General features: G+C 38.9%; 1 protein-coding gene across 1 annotated transcript; it reads left to right on the top strand.

Annotated features, from left to right (window-relative positions):
• The first annotated feature begins 479 nt into the window (after positions 1-479).
• On the top strand, positions 480-4,219 carry LOC149402137 (damage-control phosphatase At2g17340-like). The gene is made up of 12 exons (XM_089609825.1): positions 480-834; positions 944-1,009; positions 1,269-1,335; positions 1,430-1,498; positions 1,968-2,108; positions 2,273-2,401; positions 2,524-2,610; positions 3,271-3,345; positions 3,428-3,505; positions 3,602-3,679; positions 3,868-3,930; positions 4,009-4,219. The coding sequence occupies exons 1-12, from the start codon at positions 665-667 to the stop codon at positions 4,087-4,089; spliced, it is 1,104 nt and encodes a 367-aa protein (XP_089465951.1). The 5' UTR covers positions 480-664; the 3' UTR covers positions 4,090-4,219.
• The last annotated feature ends 12,918 nt before the right edge of the window (positions 4,220-17,137 follow it).

Here is a 17,137-nt window from a genome sequence, read left to right as displayed (position 1 = left end):
ATAAGGAATGTAAGCGGTCCCGCCATAAGAAGCGTTCGGTCAAAAGCTGACATCTCGTCAATGTGAGGCATCTCTGAAACCTATATAAGTAAATAGAAAATTACGAAAAATAGCCAAATTAAACGTTTGACATTGCTAAATAGTTAATGATTGGTAAATCTGAGGTAAATAATCACTTTCATATGTAAATCTTACATAAATAACGCTAACGTTTGGTATATGAAAGTGACTATTTATCTAAGATTTACGTCTGAAATTGATTATTTATTTAAGATTTACTAAACGTTGACTATTTAAGAATGCCAAATGTTTAAATTAGTTATTTTTCTAATGGACTCGTGAATAAAACCTGTACACTACAACGCTATTGGTTCATGAAGTTAGGATCGGACTCCATTCGAGCAGCCGAGGGAGTGTTGCATAGGGGTATTTGTGTCATACAAAAATTGTAAATATCTTGTATGTTCAAGAAACGACAAACCAATTGAGAAAACGGTCGCCAACTTGCTTTGCCCAGGGCGTCGAAAAGGATTTCATAGCCCTTCACTCGAGGCCTCTCTCTCTCTCTCTCTGCAAATATATTTCAATTTTCCATTTCATTTTCACCACAGCTTCTCCCTCTACAATCTTACGCGCCCACTCGTATGCTATAAATAGAGAGAGAATGGAAAGTGCTTCGGAAATGGTGGCTTTTCCATTGCTAATAACGCCGATCGAGTCGAACTACAGAGCTTGCACTATTCCGTACAGATTCCCCTCGGACAACCCTCGGAAACCGACCCCGACGGAGCTCTCATGGATCGATCTCTTTCTCAGATCAATCCCCTCTTTCAAGTACTCATTTCGTCCGATTCATTTTGCTCTTACGGTCTTGATATTATAGAATTTTCTCGATTCCTCGATTCGTGTTTGGTTTTATCATTCTGTTATTCTCTCTCGCCAGGGAACGAGCTCAAAGTGATGCTACAGTCCCTGATGCTACAACCAAAGCGGAAAAATTCGCTCAAAGGTTCGCTTATGTATTAATTTATTTATTTACTTTCTGGTTAAAGCCTTGAAAAAGTTATGAAATTCGCTTTTATTTACTTCTTTTCTACTCTAATGAGTAATTTTTTTTTTGGTAATACAATCGCAATGAAGTGAGTTATGAATTCCCGCGAGAGAATAACAAATTACCCATGGTGTTGATGTTTCTCATCATTTTGTGTTTTGGCAAAGTTGTGTCTGACGAGATCTGATTTTTTTTTATTGGACATTGATTGTGGAAGGTATTATGAGATACTTAATGATTTCAAGAAGGATCCTGAGAGTCATGGTGGACCACCTGATTGCGTCGTAAGTTTATTACATTAATTTACTTTCATTTCCGAATCTTAATTTAGAATCAGTTTATATTCTAAAAAATTATATGGGCTTCCTGGTACCTTAGGATCTGTGCAGAATCCGTGAGCAAATTCTCAGGGAGCTGGGATTCAGAGATATATTCAAGAGAGTAAAGGCAAGTATTAAATCTTTCGCCACTTCGTATATATTGAAGGGTTCATTCGGTAAATAGTCACATTTACGGTTTGACATTGTTAAATAGTCAACGTTTCGTAAATTTTAGGTAAATAGTCACTTTTATATATTTACATACATAAATCTTAGGTAAATAGCCTCTTCCATTTATTAGACCACGTCATTTTTATGGCAATTTATTAAGATTTACAAAACTTTGGCTTTTAGTAGACTATTTACCTAATTTTTTGTATATTTAATTCAAGGATTTAGTAATGAGTCAAACGTTCAGGACGAGTAGTTAATTGACTATTCATAAAGCGTGAAGAGAAAAAGTGGTTTTGACATAGTGGAGATTATATTAACTATATTTTCGCTTTATTGTTGTTTCAAAAAATATTTTCGCTTTATGTCTAATGTCTAATCAAGAAGAGTGTCATTATCACTCAATTGTGGGATTATTCCTGTAGGATGAAGAGAATGCAAAAGCTATATCTTTATTTGAGAAAGTGGTTAGTCTTAATGATTCTATAGATGATGAAGTAAAGCGTCTTGAGAATCTGATTAGAGGCATATTTGCTGGGAACATATTTGATCTCGGTTCTGCACAGGTAAGTTCAGTATTTTTCTGCTAGTGAATCAATTTTTTAAATTTCCGCTTCATTTTTTTTTTATTTTTTTTGTTACTGGCGGCGATGGATGGAAAATAGGCTAACATGTCAACGACTTCCATGGGCAGCGATAGTAATGAGATAATTTCTTGTTGTTTTTGAAGCTTGCAGAAGTTTTCTCAAAGGATGGCATGTCCTTTCTAGCTAGCTGTCAGAATCTTGTCCCACGTCCTTGGGTTATTGATGACTTGGAGAAGTTCAAACTGAAATGGAGCAAGAAGTGTTGGAAAAAGGTATTTTATTTTTGTTTGGAAAAATTACCCTATCCTCTTAAATTGTCCATCGAGCTTAACATATAGTCCCGTTTATGGGCTTCTTATGCATTAATCAGCATTTCTTATTCGTGCCATGACAGGCGGTCATATTTGTTGATAATTCTGGGGCGGATATCATTCTTGGGATTTTGCCATTTGCAAGGGAGCTGCTTAAACATGGAACACAGGTCTGAGATTTAGGCGCCCAAACTTATGGATCCTTTTTAGTTCTTTTTTTTTTTTTTTGGGTTATGGGTGGTTCTGTCATGTTTGGAATCAAATTGAAAAAAAGCAGTTACCTTTTATCCTATTACTATTCCTGAACTGGTGTATTTAACCTTATATTAAGTATCAATAGGCTTGCATTAGTTAGCTTATTTTATCTATTCTTTAATCACCTTATAAATCATTAAAAAAATGGGTCCAGTGGCTATCTAGCCATATAAAACGTTAGAAATTTCGAAAAAGCTAACGTTTCGTTAATTTTTTGTAAATAGCCACGTAAATCTATTTACGCTATCAAAATATTAAAAAACGCTGAGTAAATTTCTAATAAATATGACTATTTACGAAATATTTACAATAGTTTTTTGGCTATTTACGAAAAATTTACAAAACGTTGGCTAAAACGCAAACGCTTATGTTTATGTGGCTTATATCGCTAAATTTTTGTTTGTGGAGTCAGCATTTATTTATCTGCCTTTTCCAGCGCTTAATTAAATCCTATTAGTGGAAGTTAAAATTTTGTCTCCGGGCAAGTGACTTTATTTTTCATTACCGTCTTTAAGTAAGATTTCTATATCATATTATCTTTATGTTTAGTCGCGTGGTAAGCTTTTGCTCTGCAGGTTGTGTTAGCAGCTAATGACTTGCCTTCTATCAACGATGTTACTTACCCTGAGCTGATTGAGATCATAGCAAAGGTGAAATAAATTGGTTTTAAACATAGATTTACTTGATTTCTAAATCCCGTGGGTGTCTAACAAAGAAGTATCCCATTATCAGTTGAAGGATGACGATGGAAAGCTCATGGGTGTTGATGCTTCAAATCTTTTGCTTGCTAATTCTGGCAATGATTTGCCGGTAACAAATTTGATCCTTGTACAACACTTATTGTTCCTCTGAACTGAGGATATCATGTTTTTAATCATGAATAGTTTGCATTTTAACCTCTTTCAGGTCATTGATCTGTCGAGTGTGTCACAAGAACTTGCGTACCTTGCAAGTGATGCTGACCTTGTTATATTGGAAGGAATGGTATGCTTGTAAAATGCTGGTGGTGTAGTAATTTTCTATCGCTTTTCCATTGATTTACATTATTTAGCCTATTCATGTAGTCTAAAATGCAAAAAAAAATTATCTCTAGTAAAAAAAAAACAATAAATAAAAATTAACAGATGACATCAGTTGTTTCTCATGACATGTTTTTAACTGTTTATAATCAGGGTCGTGGCATAGAAACAAACCTATACGCTCAGTTTAAGTGCGACTCCGTCAAGATTGGAATGGTAACAATTGATTTTTTCTGAGCCGAGTTTCGATTAGTGATAACTACATTTATCTAATTCCCGGGAATTGTTACGCAGGTGAAACATCCGGAGGTAGCACAGTTTCTGGGTGGACGGCTCTATGATTGCGTCATCAAGTTCAATGAAGTACTAGGTTGATACTCTTGGTTCTTGCCCAATATCATGATACTAAATTTATTTCCTACATATAGTTATTCAATTCTGACCAGCTCGGCGGAACTTTAGAGCTCTTAAAAGTCCTTCCAATCAATAAGAACTATTTGATCTATATACTCCTGGTGTGATTGCAGGGTTTTTTTTTTTTTTTTTTTTTTTTTGGTTGAGAATTTTCTATTTTTTAAAAGGTGACTTGCAGAATTAAATAAGACTCTAAAAAAGAAAAGTACGTTACGTTGAGTCTGAAGCTTCGACAAGGTGCGAACAGCCCTTTTTTTTCTTTTTTTTTTTGGAAAAAGAAAATTGTGCAACTTGATCCAACAATTTGGGGGTGAGAACGAAGTAAAAAAGTCGTTCGTGAAAGGCTGAAATGCTCAACGTATTCTGCAAAATTCTGGGATTTTTTATTTATATATATTTAAGTTTGCCGTGGATACCAAAGACATTCTTATAATGGAGAATTTCAAAACTCCGAATTTGGATTTTTGGTTCTCCGATGGTTCACACCAACATTATACACCAGAAAATAGGGTTGTAAATGGTGTTGAGCTAAATTTAGTTTAACAATTCTCATTAGGTCAAAGTAATTAACAAATAATTTCAGATTTCTCTTTAGTTAGCTGAGAGAGATTTTTAATCTTCATTGTTTTTACATCGAGATGTATTTTCTGGCGTATGTTTTGAGTCTATGCCGAGGGCTATGGAGCATGTTATAAGGCAGCTTCAAGGGGTTTCCCTCTCAGGCCATGGAGAGTCTCTGGTTTGGTATTGTGAGAAATATTCAAACTGGTCAGATTGCATCTTTGCCATGACCTATTTGAGAATAGAATTATACACAGATGGGGGTAGATAAGTTAATTATTCTATATTACTATTTTGTTTTTTCAAATTAGACAGATCTAAGAGTGTTTATTTACTAACAAGTAACTAAAAGTGTCAATTTTTTCACTATTAGTTACATGCTTGTAACTAAACAATTTTAGATTTGTCTAATTTGAAAAAAAGTAGTAATGTGGAATCAGCCACTTGTTTACGTCTATTGATGTCCAAACCCCATTTGAGAACCTCTGCAATCTAAAGATATATGGTGGTCAATCAACCGATTTGAGCGACAAAAATAGGGTGACAATACTATAAATTAGCTTTTTAGAGGTGGAATGAGTTTAGAGGCGATTGGCTTTTAGTAGCAACATGTCACTTCTAAAAATATCACCGAGATTTAGAAAGAGAGATTTAAAAATTTAAAATTTTAGGAAAACCAATTTTTTTTAATCTTCTTCTTCCTTTTAACTTCATTTCACTTTTGACTTGCACAAACGGAAAAAGAAAAAAAATCCAACTACTCTCAACTTTGACCGTGCGACCACCGTCTCTCTCTCTCTCTCTCTAAGAAACATTTTGTCTCCACCATTTTGTCGCGCACAATTGTCCCTTCACCGGATCTCCGCTCTCCCAGCCTCCCTCTTGACCTTTGCTCCCCGTCTGCCGTCAAACACCGCACTGCCGACCTCCCTCTATCCCCCTAGCGGAGGCTATAAAGGTGATGATGTGGCTCAATCATTTATACGCGAGTTGAATTAGGAGGACCATGAGGGGAATGAACTACAGGTGAAGTGTCATTCACTTGACAAAGAACCCGATGTACCATGCTTGAACGAAGCACATATAGCTGCGATATATCAGTTCATCAAATCGGCTTTGGAAGATGGAGTGCTAGTGCTCGAGAAGATCGTAGTGAGTCATAACCCAGCAGACATATTGATGAAGACAGTGTCATATGGCAAATGAACTTGTGCTCAATTTCAGTTGGAATTCTTGCAGAGGATTGGAGTCGCCACTGCAGATGGAGACATGTGTTGAGATTAGTCTCTAAGTGGGAGATTGTTGAGGTGTGGAGCCTAATTGATCGGCCACAACTAAAGACCTTACGATCGATAATGCAGATCGACCTGGAGGTTGGAAGGGGGTGGTAAGTCCCCTCTCTCGGAGATCGTACGAGATTAAGTCCCCTAGGCAAAAAATATATTAAAAGGCGTATTGGTTAAGAGTATTTTGGAAGTTTATGGCTTTTCTGTTAGTTGTAGGTCTTTCTCTTTAAATACAATGTGCACCATTATTGTTGTTAGATGTGAGACAATAAACACCTTTTTTTGAATTTGGGTATTAGTGTAATCTACAACGGAAAAAGTTGACGTAGCTCTCGCGAGTGTTTTTTTTTTATTTTTTTATTTTATTTTTTATTATATATATAAAAGTTGCCAAAGGCTTTCAATAGATAATGGGTATGAAACCCAAGAGCAAAAACATTACATATCTTAACAAGATAAAATGAGACCTCATGACAACAATGATTCAATTCTAGAATTGGATGAAAGTACGTTGTGTGGGAACTTCCGATAACCGAAATATAGACCACACTAAAATTCAAGTAACTGTGGTTAGTGAACGAACTAAAGTGCTCAGGGATTACCAATCGTGGTAAAAAAGTGTTCGAATGTTTGCACCGCCAAAAGACTAAGAAAAAACTCAATCAAGTACCCAATATATATGACTAAGTCATCTTTGAAACACAAAAACCACCCTAGTGTAGTGGACAAAGCATCAAAGCTTACACATTCTAAATAATGCAAAAGATAAACTAAGGTAAAAATAACGTATTCTCTAAAAAACACACCAGAAGAAACAACAAACACCACCAACGCACGGGGGGAGTCACGGTGGAACATGCCACGGAGCCGGGGGAGGCGAAGAGAGAGGATTGTTAACCATCAAGCCCAAACAGACACAGCCAAGCCCATGCACTCCTACAGCCCCGCCACGTCATCAATCCACAACATGGCCATCTGTCAATGACAATTGAATGTTGACATAATTGTACCTGCTAATCCTGCCGTTACCAGCATGGTCCAATAGTCTTAGAGATGCTTTTTATTCTTTGGGAAATTGCCCTATTTGCCACTCTTTTGATAACTTTTTCCCACATTCCACTAAAACCTTAATTTGTCCCAAAATGCCACCAAGACAAGTGTAAAAAGTCAAGTTTGCCCTTCACTATCTATTTTCTTTACAAATTGGCATCTATGTTTACTCAGCCATTTTCTCCCGAAATGAAGACCGAATTGTTCTCCTATTTCTCATATCAAACTCAAACTTTTCTCATTTTCCCTCTCTCACGTCAAAACCGTCGAACTTCTCTCTCTCTCTCTCTCTCTCTCTCTCTCTCTCTCTCTGTAACTGCATGTAACCTCCGGGAAACCGTCGACTCAAACCCAACCATTTCGTCTCTACAGTAACTCTCTTTTCTGAACCCACTCAAACCCATCACTTCTCACCCGAACCCCTAACATCGAGAAGAAAAATGGCGGACTCAAATCCATCACCCCTGCGTCCGACACCCCCGCGTCGGAGTCCTCGAATCGTAACTAAAGTCCCGGAGGAGCCGGCAAGTCCAATGCCGGCTCGGAAACGGAAAACAATAACTTCGCCCAAACCCAAACCCCGGACGAAAATCGCGGCGGCGAAGCCCCTAAAGAGGAAGAACATCATGGCGAGTTCGTCCGACACGGAAAAGAAAGAACTGGTTCCCAAAAAACCCCGTAGAAGAATGGGAACTTCAAAGGTTAGTGTTGTTGATGAAATTTTCTTGATTTTTCCGAATATTAGTCTCTGAACATGGGAATCGGTTCATCTCTGAATATTTGTTGGTGATTTTGTCTCTGAATACGTGTTGGAATATTTGTCTCTGAACATGAGAATCGGTCTGTATTGTTGTTGTATTTGTCTCTGAATACTCATAATGTTGTTGTATTTGTCTCTGAGTAGATATCAACAATGTTGACATCGATGTCAACATTGTAGACATATATGTCAACATTGTTGAAATCTATAAGAACAGTGGACAATGATGTCAACAATGTTGACATCAGATGTCAACATTGAAGACATCTGATGTCAACATTGTTGACATCTGATGTCTACATTGTTGACATCAGATGTCTACAATGTTAACATAAGATGTCAATAATGTTGACATAAGATGTCTACAATGTTGACATCAAATGTCTTCAATGTTGACATCTGATGTCAACATTGTTGACATAGATGTCAACAATTTATTGTTTTTTTTTCTTGATTCTCATATCATTTCCTGATCTGTTAAATCTTTATTTTCAGGGTTGGTTGAGATTTGTTCCCGAAGGGAACATTGTTGACCATAATTTCAGTTTCTTTGGATCCCTCGAGAAATTCGAGGAAGCTGCAGATATGAACGAAGAAGAGAGGTCATTGTTTAGCAACTGCTGCTTTGGCCAGTTTCTGCAACTACCAAAAATCAACCGCTCTTCGAAGATTATCAACCACTTGCTAATGAGGGTTGGTAGGTATGATGGCGAGGAGGAGTGCGAAGATGCAATATTTATTGAGGTTGCCGGACAACCACGTGCTTTCACGATAAAGCACTTCGCGGAAATCACTGGTCTCTGCGTCGTCGACAACTTTGAAGCTCTCGAGTACAATGAAGTTGCTGACGGTGGTTTGTACTCGGACATTTTTCAGAATGGCACGCTGAAGTCACGGGGAGTGTTGACTTCTAAACTGAAGGAGAGCAAAGGGTGGGACAATCCCGAGAGGCGGGTGAAGTTCTTAATCCTTCACTTCCTGTGCAACGTTCTCCTCGGTGCACCTAGCTACACCAACATTCCTGATTTGTCGTACGTTAAGCTGGTCGAGGACTTAAACCAGTTTAACAAATATCCGTGGGGTAACGTGGTTTGGAAATTCTTTCACGAAAGCGCCGTCAAATACGTGAAGAACGTTGGCGGGAAGTCCGACTCAAAAGGGAAGATCAACCTTCCCTCATTTCTGTATCCACTACAGATTTGGGTATTCGAGACGATGCATGTGTTCACGTCACTCGCGGTGTGTGACAAAGTGTCAGAAACAGCTATTCCACTGATGCGACGCTGGAAATCGGTGACGACTCATGTGTTGGAAAACACTTTCCAAAACATCGATTTTCAATCGGAGGAGTTAGCGTTCAACACCATCGGTGAGGATCACTTTTTTAAGTCAAATGAGAAGAAGAAGAAGAAAAAAAACAAAAAAGGCAAAGCAGATGTAAGTAAATATTTTAATTCTTTCTTCTGTATAGATATATTGTTGAAATAGATATATTGTTGACGTTATTGATAAATTTTTGACATCTATTGCTGATATTACAGGCTCGGATTGAATCTGCTGGAGACACGTCCCGCCCATCCAAAACTATATTTAAGTTAGATGAAAAGAAGAAGAAGAAAAACCAGAAAGACAAAGAAGAGGTAATTACTTTCTGTCTTCGTTGAGATTTGTTGAAAGAGATGTTGACATCTCATGTCAACAATGTTGACGTCTGAATGTCAACAATGTTGACATATGATGTCAACATTGTAGACATCTCATGTCAACAATGTTGACGTCTGAATGTCAACAATGTTGACATCTGATGTCAACATTGTAGACATCTCATGTCAACATTGTTGACATTCAGACGTCAACATTGTAGACATCTCATGTCAACATTGTTGACATTCAGACGTCAACATTGTAGACATCTCATGTCAACATTGTTGACATACAGACGATGTCAACAAACAATAGATATATTGTTGACATTGTTGATAAATTGTTGAGATTTATTGTTGATATTACAGGCTAGGATTGAATCTGAAGGTGACACATCCCTCCCACCCGACTCCGAGGTAATATGGACTGATCTTTAACATGTAGATAACATAACATATGGCTTGTCAAATTGTCACATCTTTAATTTTTCACAGGCTCGGTTGAAGAGTGTCGAAGACACGGTCAACCACTTGAAAGGAGAGTGGAGCTTGTTTAAGATTGACATGAAACATGAATTCAAGTCATTCAAGACAAGTATGAATAAACAGTTTATGGAATTGTCCCGCAAGATTGTCGAGCCGGTGGATCGACAAGAAGACAGTCAAGTTGAGGCTTTGCCTCGAGAAGTTGAAGAAGAGCCTGTGCCGCCACAAGAAGACATGCAAGTTGAAGAAGAGCAAGAAGACGAAGAAGATGAAGAAGAAAAGAAAGATAAAGAGAAAAAAGATGACGACGAGAATGGAGATGATGAAAAGGGAGATGAAGAGAAGCAAGATGAAGAGAAGAGAGACAACGATGATTCAGAACAGATGGAAAAGGAGGGGAAGACACAAGCCGAAGAAGGTAATATTATTACAATATACGATTCAGAACAGATTGAAGGGGAGGGGAAGACACAAGCCGAAGAAGGTAATAGACTTCTAATGTTGTTGACATGAGATGTCAACATTGTTGACATGATAACAACTTTGTTGACATCTGATGTCAACAATGTTGACATCTCATGTCAACATTGTTGACATCTCCTGTCAACATTGTTGACATATTATGTCGACAATGTTGACATCTCATGTCAACAATGTTGACAATTGTTGACATGTATAGTATTTTTTGAAATATGTTTAACGTAATGTCTAGTCTCCTTTTTATAGGCCCTGTTCACGAAGACAGTCAAGAAGAATTGACTGAATCACAGTCTAAAGACCGCATGCTGCAGTTGGATGCTGAACAGTACGAGGATGAGATGTATGATGACAGTCAACTAATATGGGTTGGCTCGGTTCCTGAGGGAAAAACAGTACATGAGATGGAGGTCGAGATCAACGATGCTCGGGACAAGGAAAATCGGGACTCTTGGCAGCTGGTGCCAATAAACATAGAAGATTCACCGAAGCGACCGACAAGAGTCATTCGACCTCCAGAAAAATACACTCCAACTCAAGTCCCAAGGCCATTTATGAAGTTGGTAAAAGGTGTCGATCGGGTACAAAAGATTCCGCTGTCTCCTCCTTTAGATCCAACTTCTCTTGCAGACGTCCTTATAATGGAGACATGGCTGAAGATTGGAGTGAGGAAGAGTAAGGACGAAGAAGGCCGTTGGTACTCGAAAAAGGAAGACAAAATGCCATGGCGGTGGAATTTCACGGAACTTGAAGTGCGATCAAAATCCTTTTTCTACACGATGTGGACGCCCGAAGAGTGGCGCTCTCCGATCAGGTAAATCCTTTCTCTATCAGTTTATTTGTATGATATTTTTGATCCCTAACATCATATGTCTACATTGTTGACATCTGATGTCAACAATGTAGACATCGTATGTCAACAATGTAGACATCTTATGTCAACAATGTAGACATCTTATGTCAACAATGTAGACATTTTATGTCAACAATGTAGACATCTGATGTCAACATTGTAGACATCTGATGTCAACAATCTAGACATCTGATGTCAACAATGATGTCAACTATCTAGACATCTGATGTCAATATTGTTGACATCTTATGACATCTAACGTCTACAATGTTGTTATTTGATGTCATCCTATCTATATCATGCTTACATGTCTATTCATTGTAATTGCAGCATGTCGATGTTATATCATACTACCTTAGGAAGAAGCGGTGGTTGGGTCAACTAAAAGATTCGTTCACAATAATGAACGTCTTCTTTCACAACTACTGTATCCAAGGATATGAATCGTGGGTAAAGTGTGAGAACAAGGATGAATTTGATTGGGCAAATCAGTCCCGTATCGTGGACTACATAACTGCCACAAACAAATCCTTGAAGCACTCATGGTCGTGGGTGGACGTTGATGTCGTATACGTGCCTGTTTGTCACGCTGATAGGTCGCACTGGCTCCTTCTACTTGTGAACATTCGGGAGCGGTCTATTACAATATACGATTCAATGTCCGAAAACAAATACCATAGGCAAATGGTGACGGCCCACGTGCAAAAACTGGCTGAATTCATCCCATTAGCTCTTTGTTTTCTTCATGCATTTGATACATTGGGTATTGAAGACACCAGTTCAGCCAAGTTCAAAGTCGGAACTGCTGCCAACATGCCACGACAGGGAAATGGGTACGTACATAGTTGCGTGTTTAATATTACGAATAATACAAAAATTTAATTGTCTAATACCTTATTTTTGTGGAACAGCGGCGATTGTGGCATGTTTGTCGTGAAGGCCATTGAGTTTATGACTCATGGGTTTGACGTGTCGGCAATCAAAAAAGAGGACATCGCCATGTACCGACAAAAGTACACCATCGACCTCTACCGACACGGGGCGGTGAAAATTGCAAGAGAGGCCCAATCGGACAACGACAAGGATGAATGAGCTAAATTGATTCATAAACTCTTATTTATTTAGTATCAGTTTTTGTTAAAATTATGGTACATTAATGATTATGGTATGTAAAACTTTAACTTAATCTTAGTGTTTTGTAAAAAGTATGGTACTTTAATGATTATGGTATGTAAAACCTTAACATAATCTCAGTTTCATTATATATGTACTTTATTATGATATTGTGTACATAGATATGTCAACAATGTTTGATACTCAGATGTCAACAATGTTGACATCCGAGTATCAACAATGTTGACATCCGAGTATCAACATTGTTGACCTACATATCAACATTGTTGTCATGTATGTCAACATTGTTGACATCTGAAATCACAAAACCAAACAAGTATGAACTCACAATAATATCTGATATTACAAACAAAGTACACGATAATATAATATCTGAAATCACAAACAAAGTAGACAATTCTTTGAAATCAACAAAAAAAGGTTGACAAAGGAGGTTAGGTCAATGGAGTTGCACTATTACAAGTTTGACGATTGTGACCAATTTCCCCGCAACGCGCACACTTGCGCCTAATAACATCCTCTCCTTGAGAGGGTATTCTTTGCTTTTTTGGCCTACCGGCGGCACGTGCCTGGTGCTGAGGCGCAAGAACGGTGATATTCTCCACCTCAGGGGGGATATCCCAACTCGAAATGTCGCCATGAGGATGATGTACAGCTGCGTAGGTTGCCCGCAAATACTCTGTCGTATATACCTTCGAAATAAAGCTCTCAACTGGACGGTTGCGAACTCGGCAAGCCGCGATTGCGTGTGGACAAATAAAATCATGCGCCTGCCATCGATGACAGGAACAGGTTCTATCATCTAAATTAACGGCATATACGATCCCCTCTCTGTCTACTACCTCAAACTCGTTGACTGAAGATGGTCTGACCTATTATACAAAAAAGGTTGATTAGATATAGTTATGAACAATGAAGTCAACAACGTATATATGTCAACAATGTAGACATCAGATGTCTACATTGTTGACATCTGATGTCTACATTGTTGACATCTGATGTCTACATTGTTGACATCTATGTCAACAATGTAGATATCTAGATGTACATTGTAGACATCTGATGTCTACATTGTTGACATAGATGTCAACAATATTGACATAGTCTACAATGTTGACATCTGATGTCTACATTGTTGACATCTGATGTCAACAATGTTGACATCTCATGTCAACATTGTAGACATAGATGTCAACAATGTTGACATGAGATTACACATATCAACGATTATTAAACACTTACAGTCATTCGAACAGCATATCCAATGTACTTGTCCGCTCTGGCGTGGTATTCTTTTGTCAGAATCGTTTGTGTTTTTTCCGCAGCTTCTCGACGTTCATAAAACCATTTCATACTCCTCTCTCTTAGCCAATCCATCAACTTTGCAACTGGAAATTGTCTCACTTTTACGTTTAATGCATTCAATGCTTCCGCGTTGTTGTTCGTCATGATATCGTACCTTTTCTCCGTGAACATACACCGTGCCCACCTATGGTTCCCGACATCATTTGCCAAGTATCGACGTATTTTCGGATTTTCAGCGTCCAACATGACCATGTAACTTTCCCATTCACTCATCGTGTATGCCTTTGCGGAACCATAAAATTTCCACTTCACATCCTTCGTAATCCCCTTAAAAGCAGTCTTCAAATTACCAACGAGGTGGAACATGCAAAAACCATGATAATAATTCGAAAATACCATCCTCACGCCATTGATTATGCCAGCGTGTCTGTCAGATACAAATACCTGATTCTCACGTTCCCCATATGCGTCCTTCAATTTGGCGAAGAAGTAAGTCCACGCCTCGTTAGATTCTGAAGGACCAACACAATAGGCTAACGAAAATATTTGCTTGTTTCCATCCATCCCACACGCTGTATACAACATTCCTTTATAATAGTTCTTCAAATGGGTACCATCAACGATAATCACAGGTCTAAGGTACTCCCAACCACTTCTCCAAGGGCCGAGTGCCATGAAAAAACTGACAAATACGCTGCCCGCACCAGTGACTAGGTCAAAAAAAGAACCGGGATTCTTAGTCTCGATCATGTACCTTAACTTAGGTAAGAACGCGTACGAATCTGCCGAACTACCGTAGAGGGACTTTAGTGCCTTCTCTCTGGACAGCCAAGCTTTTTTGTAAGTCATGGAAACACCGTAATCCATTTCCATACAACTCATTATCTCTTTCGGTCTGCACATACCCGTCGTTGGATCAATACACTTGTGCTTTACAACCTCTCCAATTAGCTCACTCGTTGCTTGCGGGTGACGTCCTTGCCTTACGTGTAAGGCACAGCTGTGGTCTTTGTCAAACCTGAAACATGAAACTTCCATGAGTATCACTGGGGAAAAAGTTCAGAATTATAACAATGTTGACATATGATGTCTACAATGTTGACATTAGATGTCAACAATGTTGACATCTCATGTCAATAATGTTGACGTCTCATGTCAACATTGTTGACATATGATGTCTACAATGTTGACATATGATGTCAACAATGTTGACGTCTCATGTCAACATTGTTGACGTCTCATGTCAACATTGTTGACATATGATGTCTACAATGTTGACATAGATGTCAACATTGTTGACATAAATGTCAACATTGTTGACATCTGATGTCAACATTGTAGACATCATATGTCAACATTGTAGACATCATATGTCAACAATGTTGACGTCTTATGTCAACAATGTTGACGTCTCATTGTTGACATGAGACGTCAACATTGTTGACATGATACATCAATATTGTAGACATCATATGTCAACATTGTTGACATGAGACGTCAACATTGTTGACATGAGACGTCAACAATGCAACAATCTGCTTTTTGTTTGTTGACATCTACGTCAACAGTAGAAATCAACTAGAAATAAGAAGAGAAGTCAACAGACAGAGAACGTATGGAACATAAAGACAATTTACCTTCTAATTTGAAATATGAGCGTCTTTTCCTTTCTCACAGCTCGAACAGACCAATTACAGCCCTCTCCCGGACAAGCAATGTGCAGAGATTTTTTGTCTGAGTTCTTTGTCTTATATGTGAAGTTTTTGACTACAGCGAACAACATCAAGTGTTTTTGTAAAGCCTTTTTATTAGCATACAGTGCGTGACGCTCAATATATACAGGGGAATGGACATCCAAAACAATAGTATCATCGTCTGCACCGCTCCTAGTAGATGAACTTGGGACGCTATGTGAATTCAGCGGCGAATACAGTGGAGGATTGGAGTTGCGTGGTGGTGGAGGAGATCGTGGTGGCGGCGGATGAGGGTTTTATGGTGGAGGCGAGTTTTGCAGTGGAGACGAGTTTTGTGGTGGAGGCGAGTTTCGCAGTGGAGACGAGTTTTGTGGTGGAGGCGAGTTTCACAGTGGAGACGAGTTTTGTGGTGGAGACGAGTTTCGCAGTGGAGACGAGTTTGGTGGTGGATGCGAGTTTCGTGGTGGAGGCGAGTTTCGCAGTGGAGACGACATTGGTGGTGGAGGTGAGTTTCGTGGTGGAGACGAGTTTTGTGGTGCAGGCGAGTTTCCTGGTGGTGGAGGCGAGTTTTGTGGTGGAGGACAGTTTTGTGGTGGTGGAGAGCCTCGTCGTTGTGTCGCATCGTCAAATAACATAAACTCATCTAATCCCATAGTTTGATTAGGAGTTGGGACCGAACCACACCCCTCCTCATCCTCGGCTATAGATGGCATGTCGGAAACTCTTATAGGTAGATTTCCAACACAACCACTACCACGGCTGTTGGGAGTGGATCCAATCCCTGCTGAATCGGGACCCGATTGTTTTTCGTTTGCTTCCAATATCAATTGAAAATTCTCCATGTCATCTTCTCGTCTTCTCCGCAAATATAAGAAACCTTTGAGCGTGTCATCGTTGGTTATCTCAACAGGCTGCACTGCACCAGCCATCGAGTACGCAACACCAACAGTATGAGTGGATGGTGATTTACGCAAGTTCGTGTAAATGATTTGCATCAAACTAGCGAAGTTGACGTTGTACGGCACCACGATTCCGAAAGATCCTTTCTCGTGATACCGACCAGGTTCAACCCAAGTACCACTGTGCTTGAATAATAAATAAATATCCCCCATCACTGCGTACAAAAAAGTAAACAGAGTTATTATTTGTTGACATCAGATGTCAACAATGTTGACTTTAGATGTCAACAATGTTGACATAGATGTCAACATCATCTTCAAAAATCACATAACATACCCATAACAAACCCATGCTTTTAAACAACAAAAACTTCATTATTTCAAGACGAAAAGCTTTTTTATACCCGGAAAATGAAAAAAAAACGAACCTAGGGTTTTATTTCGTGGATTGCAACTTCTCTTTTTTTGGGCTGACATTCGGAATGCTGCTCCGACAATAACTGAGCTCCTCCGACGACTTTTTTGAGCTGTGTTCACGAGTTTTCTCAGCTTGGACGAAATGGGGGAGAGTGGGGTAGAGAGAGAGAAGATCTGGACGAGAGAGCTTGTACGAGATAGGGGAGAGAGAGAGAGAGAGAGAGAGAGAGAGAGAGAGAGGATCTGGACGACAGTCAGAAGAGATGGACTGGAAGAGAGAGACAGAAGAGATGGTCGAATAAGGAGAGTGAGAGAGACTGAAACCTAGATGTACTGGACAAGAAAGAGAGAAGAGATGGACGAAGGAGAGAGATTGACTGAGACTCACCTATTAATCAGTCTTCATTTCGGGAGAAAAGGGCAAACTTGACTTTTTAAACTTGT

This window comes from Urtica dioica, chromosome 3 (genome assembly GCF_054948205.1).
Source record: "Urtica dioica subsp. dioica isolate 48M chromosome 3, U.dioica_male_clone48M_v1_H2, whole genome shotgun sequence".
Classification (NCBI taxonomy): Eukaryota; Viridiplantae; Streptophyta; class Magnoliopsida; order Rosales; family Urticaceae; genus Urtica; species Urtica dioica.
The sequence above is the reverse complement of the archived record's forward strand: the minus strand, read 5'-3'. Positions and strand labels throughout refer to the sequence as shown.